The sequence below is a fragment of the Leptonotus elevatus genome, chromosome 4, assembly GCF_054856555.1.
Source record: "Leptonotus elevatus isolate MCC_2025b chromosome 4, RoL_Lele_1.0, whole genome shotgun sequence".
Classification (NCBI taxonomy): domain Eukaryota; kingdom Metazoa; phylum Chordata; class Actinopteri; order Syngnathiformes; family Syngnathidae; genus Leptonotus; species Leptonotus elevatus.
Window position 1 is genome coordinate 10,980,823 of NC_141242.1, and position 7,299 is coordinate 10,988,121.

The 7,299-nt window shown below is 36.7% G+C and overlaps 1 protein-coding gene across 1 annotated transcript; it reads left to right on the forward strand.

The window, feature by feature from the left end:
- Positions 1-9: 9 nt before the first annotated feature.
- Positions 10-7,070, forward strand: alx1 (ALX homeobox 1). The gene is made up of 4 exons (XM_086074442.1): positions 10-1,075; positions 1,221-1,465; positions 3,946-4,074; positions 5,988-7,070. The coding sequence occupies exons 1-4, from the start codon at positions 874-876 to the stop codon at positions 6,321-6,323; spliced, it is 912 nt and encodes a 303-aa protein (XP_085930568.1). The 5' UTR covers positions 10-873; the 3' UTR covers positions 6,324-7,070.
- Positions 7,071-7,299: the final 229 nt, after the last annotated feature.

Below are 7,299 nucleotides of genomic sequence, written 5' to 3' on the forward strand. Positions count from 1 at the left end.
GCAGCCGCCACACTCGCTCACTTTAGAAGTCCAATAAGACCCTCGCACCCCCCCCCCCCCCAACCCCAACACACACACACACACACACTCTTCCGTCTACCGATGTTTATTTGGACTTTTCCTCGTGTGGCACCGCACAGACCCCGGGTTGCGCTGACCCCAGAAAGACACTTACCATCACAACATTGCAATTTGATATCACAATTCATATTTACGTGATGTTATTGATGTGATTTTTCACAGATACGACGAAACGTTTTTGCTTTGGAAGTACTTTGTAAAAGTCAAACCCCCCAAAAAAGAGACTTTTTTTGTCACTCTTTATAAAAAAATGTCATCAAACGTACTGAAATTATTATAATCAAAATATTCTTCTGTGGGTACTTTTTTTACATCGACATTTGCAGTTTGTACAATTTTTGATGAAATGACACACATGCACATTTTTTTAAATTGTATATTTAAGTAAACATATACTGGGACATTAAGGAAATATTTATTCTTTTTTTCTACAAAAGAATATATTTCTATTCTACCATCAACATGTGTGTTTATATTCTAAAAGTGAAGTAAATAGGAAGTCATTTGGAGTTTGAATCACGCTCTTATAGGATGGTACCAAAACTGCAAACTTTAGAAATCTTGCCTTTTGTTACATATTTGTGTTTGTCATTTCACGAGCAGATTGTTTGTGTGGTTCGGTTCGATGTGAACTGGGCCGTCAGTGGGAGGAGTACTGAGAAAGAGAGAGAGAGAGTAGAGAAGGGAGTGTGGTTGTTGTTGATGTCTGTGTGGTGCCGGTGGTGGTGCCGGTGGGGTGGGGGTTGTCTTGGAAGACTTTTTGGGGGTCTATAAAGTCGTGCCGCCGCTGTGATGACCGCTGCACTCACGATGATGATGATGGACTTCATGGAGGACAAGTTCGGCCTAAAGAACCAGGCCATGAAGGCCGCGGACTACTTCATGGAACCGGCAATGGAGAGTCTGGACGGCGGCGTGTACTTTGCCAAGTCTCCCCCGAAATGCGCGCAGGCCTTCGGCGAACACCGCGCTTCGCCTCGCTCCGACCAGCACGGTAAATTCACAATATATATATTTTTTTATTTATTCTCGGTCAAATGCCTTAATTAAATGTATAAACATAAGCATTAGATCGGGGGTTCAAAAAAAAAAAAAAGGTGTGTAATTGTAAAAAATGCCGTTTTGTTGGTGACTCCCAGGCGGCTACGGCGCGGCCAAAGCGGAGGAGCTGGCCGGCTCGGCGGCGTCGTGTTGCCGCGGCGACGAGGCGGCGGACAAGGGCGACGACAAGGTGACGAGCAGCAAGAAGCGACGCCACCGGACCACGTTCAGCAGCGCGCAGCTCGACGAGCTGGAGAAGGTCTTCCAGAAGACGCACTACCCGGACGTGTACGTGCGCGAGCAGCTGGCCACGAGGACCGAGCTGACGGAGGCCAGGGTGCAGGTACGCACGCGTACGCGCGTACGTACGTACGCACGCACGCTAGCAACGTTAGCTTGAGGAGAATCTGCAGATAAAGAAAGTTTATTATAGATTTATTTGTGTTGTTATATTGATATGTTAGCAGTGTGTTAGTAAAAAAAGAAAAAGAAAAGAGGATTCTTCTTCTTCTTATTATTATTGTTTACATGCAAAGTGTAATTCAAAACAAATGTAGTCAGGCTACTCGGGAAAATGCAAAAATAATTAGGTCATTTTAGCAATTTACTTCCAAACGTGCAACTTATTTGTTGTGATTATTCTTCTTATTTCGGTTTACGTGTTTGATGTGTAATTTTAAATACATAATTCAGGCAAATGCAGTCACAATTGTAGCTACGTATTTTTCAATGTCTTTTTCAATTTGTTACTTTCTTACTTTGTTTGACGTGTAACTCAAAACAAATGTAATCAAGCCTCTGCAAACGTTTCAAAAGAAATCTTTTCAATTATAAAGTTGATTTCTTCAGGTTTTTTGTTTAGTTTCGTTTTGTTTGTTTTTACATATTTTCCGATGTCTTTCCATTTAGGGTCTTGCTTTATTTAAAAAAAAAAACGTTTTGTTTTGTTTATGTTTGATGTGTAATTCAGAACAAATGAAATCAGGCTCAAATTTGGCCATTTTAAAGGTCTCTCAAATAACGACTTCATAATAATAAAAATAAGCTTCTGGTAACATGCTAAAATAAATCGTGTGCATCATAAATTATATACAACAGTCAAGTAGTATTTAGGATTGTTCTTATTATTATTGGCATGTTTGACAAGCAATTCAAAAATGTAATCAAGTTTCTCCAAACTTTCAGGGCAAAAAAAGTGATTTTAGTCACATATTTTCATGGTCTCGTCAATTAAAGCATTACTTTCCTTATTTTCATAATGATTAGTCAATTTCTTGTACGATTATTATTATTGATATGTTTGATATGTAATTCAAAACAAATCAGTCAAGACATTTTAATCTTTAACTGCACGCATAGCTCGGTTTCAATTATACGGTCAATTTCTATTGTTTATTAATATCACTGAAGATTGTTGGTTCGCATTTTAAAACATTTATTATTACTTTATTTCCCCACCCCATGATACTTAATATTATCATTCATAACATGTAATGTAAAACAAATAAAGCTCCTCCAAATGTCCCAAAAAATACAAATAAAAAATAGAGCCAAGAGTGTCAAGCTCCTCCAAACAACATTGAGAAGAAATTGTTCCACGTGATGTTTACTTTTATTTAATTTTTTAATTATTATTAATTTGTTATTATTATTAGCAGCATACGTGACCTCAAAATCTTCAAGCATCGTCAAGAGTCACCAGATTCAGAGAAAAGCATCAACTTAAGCTAGATGTGATTCATGAGATGGGCAAAATTTCTTAGTGCGATTGGAATTGGAACCCAAAAAGAGTGTCATCAAACTCTTTCAGTTCAGGATTTTTTTATTTTTTTATTTTAGCTTTAATTACTTACGACTTTCTTAAGTTGCTTACTAGTTATAATGTTGCTGATAAATGTGACCCATAATTGCACAAACATTTAGAAAAATCATCAAATGTTCAAAATAACATTTTAACTTTAGCTATGTATTTCAAATTCTTAGCTTTTCAAATTGTTGAATGTTTGCAATATTATTATTTTTTAATGATTTTTGTTTTCTGTTGCTATCTTAAAAAAAACATTTCCGAAGAAATCGTAACTAGCTATATATTTCATTAAAAATAATACATTTTAAAAGTGTGGTGCGTTCAAAGATAAATCTTTAATTCATAGTTTTGTTTTGTGTTGTTTTTGTCAAAATCCAAAAATGATTCATCAAACTTCTAGGCACTAATTGTACTCAAGTTTGACATGTTTTCGATTCTTTTTAACGATTATTTTCAAGTGTGTTTCAGTTGCAATTTAAATTCCAGCATTAACCTAAACAATTCATAACTTCATATTTCAGTGTCTTATAATGTTGATGTTTAAAATCAACAACAACAAAAAAATGATTATTATCATTAATATGGTTGACCTGAAGTTAAAATATTAGATTCTGAAGAAATTTTAACATCAGATATATTTCTGTAAATTAATTAAATAAGTGTCTTAAGTGTAATAGTTCATATATTTTATCGACTTTATTTCTTATTTTTCAATTAAATCCTTTTGCTTACTATTGCTGTATACTTGACTTGGATTTCTAAACAGTGTGATCCTCACATATTGAAAACATTTTTTTTACTTCGGCTACGAATTTCAGAATCTCTAAATGCATTAATTGCATTTGTTTGTTTTTCTTTTAAAAAAATTGACCTTAATTTAAAAAATAAACTCTAAGCATTGTTAAACATTTATAGACATTAAAAAATAAATCTCAACTAGAGTTACATATTTGTACTATTGCTACTTTTTTATTGTGATCATTAATATTATTGTGGCATGTGTGTGCGTGTGTCAGGTGTGGTTCCAGAACAGAAGAGCCAAGTGGAGGAAGCGGGAACGTTACGGGCAAATCCAGCAAGCCAAAAACCACTTTGCCTCCGCCTACGACTTGTCTGTGCTGCCTCGCACTGACAGCTACGCGCAGGTACGCGCGTCCAACTCTTGACATTTTGAATACGCCAAAGCGATAATGCAGCCACCGCATATTATGAAGCGCACGTCAAGAAGACTGACCGCCGATTAGAGACGTCACAGCAAACTGAGGAAATGACAAGTTTAAGCAGTCAAAAAGACAGACGCTGATGTACGTGTTGAATTTATGACTTTTATTGTCAATAATTACGCGGTTAACCTATTGTCAACACAACAGTAAAAATGTGACGTGGGATTTTTCAAACGTGAGGATTTTGGGGGTCAAGTAAAGTTACATGTGCTTGATCATTAGAACAACCTTTTGCTACAAATGTAATTTGATGGATTAAAAATTATTATTATATATTTTTTTAAAGCTGATTTTTACCTAGAAAGAAAAATAGATTAACTCATTCACTGCCATTGACGTCCAAAATACATTGAAACTATTTCTAGTTGTTTAACATTTTTTTCCACTTTTCTTAACAAGAGTATGAAAACCTAGAAAACATTTGTTTTGTACATTTTAAACAGATATAGAATTTGTGATTAATCGTGAGTTAACTATTGAAGTCATGCGATTAATTACAATTTAAAAAAAATAACTACCTGACACGATTAAAAAAATATTATACAAAATTAGGGGCGTCGAGTGATTACAAATTGTAATCATAATTAATTGCATGACTTTACTAGTTAACCCACAATTAATCACAACTTTTATATCTGTTCTAAATGTACAATACATTTTTTTTCTAGGTTTTCATACTCTTGTAAATAAAAGTGGGAAAATGTTAAACTAATAGAAATAGATCAAATTAATTTTTTACGTCTATAGCCGTCAATGGCAGTGAATGAGTTAATATATTTTAAATACTTTTGTATTTGTATGTTCTTTTTTTCATGCCTAAAATACAGTAAAATAAATAAATAAATAAATGTAATTAAAACAGATTAAAAAAAAGGAGAGGTATCCACAACATTTTAGAAATCACAAAGAAAACAATTATCTCGAAAAGTAGTGATCAATTATTTTTGATTGGTTTTGAAAATATACTTGAAAGAACAACCAAAAAATAAACAAGTATCAAGTCAAATATTAGTTTATTTAAGTATTGTATTATTCATTTATTTTTTAGTAGTGTAGGGCTTAATGCTCGATTATGAAGAAAATATTAACCACGATTATTTTGGTAATAATTGAACTCACGATCAGGACGGTCATTTATTTTTTGGTACAAAACAAGGAAATGTTTAAACAGAAAAAATATTGCGACAAATACAATTCTTTGAAACACTATAATTATGCAACTTCCAAATTTATTAAATTAGTTGTTTTAAAATTGTTAAAATGTGCAAAAATTATATATTTTTAAGGATTATGCTTAATTTGTAATTGTGGATCATAATAATTGAAATTGTAATTTAATTTCGATTAATTGCACAGCCATACCTTCTAGTAATTGTTATATTACTTGACTGGATGTGTTCCATTTGCGTGTCAATATTCGTTATTTGAAGGAAATCACTCCCGGAACGCGATGCTAATTTTCTATTAGCTCGTCATTAGCATTTCCCATGCTAGCAGTTTGTAAAACAATGTGTGTAATTATTTTTGTGGTGTGTTTAGTTTTACAGTAAACTCCGACTGGTGTGTCATTAAACATTTTAAAGCAGTTTTGGGGAAGGCAGAAGAATAAATACGTCATACACTTGTGGCAGGCAACACGCTGCATTCAGGGATCGTTCACAACGCAGGAATTCCCATGTACACCGCGCCGTTCTGAATCGTTTTTCTTCGATTGTAGTGTTGTTGTTTTTTATTGTGAGAAAGCCAAAATGGCCGTTTCTTAAGTCAAGGTAGGACCATATCAAATGAAGAATCTCCTTTTTCCCTCCACTCATGACTCGTTCTTGTCCTGCCAGATTCCAAACAACTTGTGGTCGGGCGCCCCTTCGGCCGGCCCTGTGGTGTCCCCTTGCATGCTGCCCCGAGGTTCGCCCCCCTGCGTGGCCTCCTACTCCCCGCGCTCGGCCTCCTCCGCCGCCGGCGACCACGGCCACGGCTACTTCCCCAACCAGCAGAACCAGTTCGGCCACGTCGCCCTCAACAACTTCTGCGGCGACCCGCTTCTCTCGCCGGCCGCCAGCGGCCACCACGCCTTCGAGACCAAGCCCGAGTTCGAGAGGCGCTCGTCCAGCATCGCCGTGCTGCGCATGAAGGCCAAGGAGCACGCCGCCAATATCTCCTGGGCCATGTGATCCCGCTTCTAGAACATAAGACACTTTGAGCCGCTTCTAGAACCAAAGGAACACTTTTGAGGCGCAGGAATGAGGCATACTCCTGTTAGTGCACTAAAAACACTCTGTTGCCACCTCCTGGTGCTTTCATGTGTCTTCGGACTCTTGGTCACATGCTGACCCGCTTCTAGAACCAAACAAACTTTGACCCCTTCTAGAGCCCAAAAATGTGTTTTCAGTCTCGGGATTGAGGTGGACTCAATGCACATGAAGGCAATAAAAACAACGGTTGGGTGCACAACATGCACTCTCATGTTTTAATGGTCACACGTTGACCTGCTTCAAGAGCCAAAGAAACTTTTATCCCATTCTAGAACCAAAGGATCACTTTTGAGGCTCAAAACTAAGGCGGACTCCAGTTAACGCACATGAAGGAAATATGAAAAACACGCTGCTAGTGTTTGGAGGCACATGTGATAACACATCCTGAAAGTCTTCTGCAACCTAGCAATTGCTGACTCGCTTCTAGAACCAAAGAAACTTTGACTCGCTTCTACAACCAAAGAAACCACTTCTCGAGCCAAGGAGTGATATGGACCTACATGAAGGAAATAAAACCAATGCTCGGGTTCATGAAATGCACCCTCATGTTTTCTTGGTCACATACTGACCCACTTCTAGGTCTGAAGAATCTTTACCTTGATTCTAGAACCAAAATAAATGCATTTGAGTGTCTGGAGTTCGGTAGACTCCAGATTATGCACATGAAGGCAGTTAAAAATAAAAATCACATTGTTGTTATCCCAGGTCTTGTGTTTGGAAATTGCTTCGTTTTTTTCATGGGCACATGCTGACCCGTTTCTAGAGCAAAAATAAACTTTGACCCACTTCTAGAACCCAAAAAAACGATAGCACTTATGGAACAAAAAAATTCAGATACATTTCTGGAACAAAAAATATTGACTCCCCACTTGAACCCTCCCACCCTCACCTTCAA

Excerpts from the sequence above, each read along its gene's own strand:
- alx1 (XM_086074442.1), top strand. The coding sequence starts at position 874 with ATGACCGCTGCACTCACGATGATGATGATGGACTTCATGGAGGACAAG. Across the intron at positions 1,466-3,945 it reads TGACGGAGGCCAGGGTGCAG|GTGTGGTTCCAGAACAGAAG; the intron begins GTACGCACGCGT and ends TGCGTGTGTCAG. Across the intron at positions 4,075-5,987 it reads GCACTGACAGCTACGCGCAG|ATTCCAAACAACTTGTGGTC; the intron begins GTACGCGCGTCC and ends TTGTCCTGCCAG.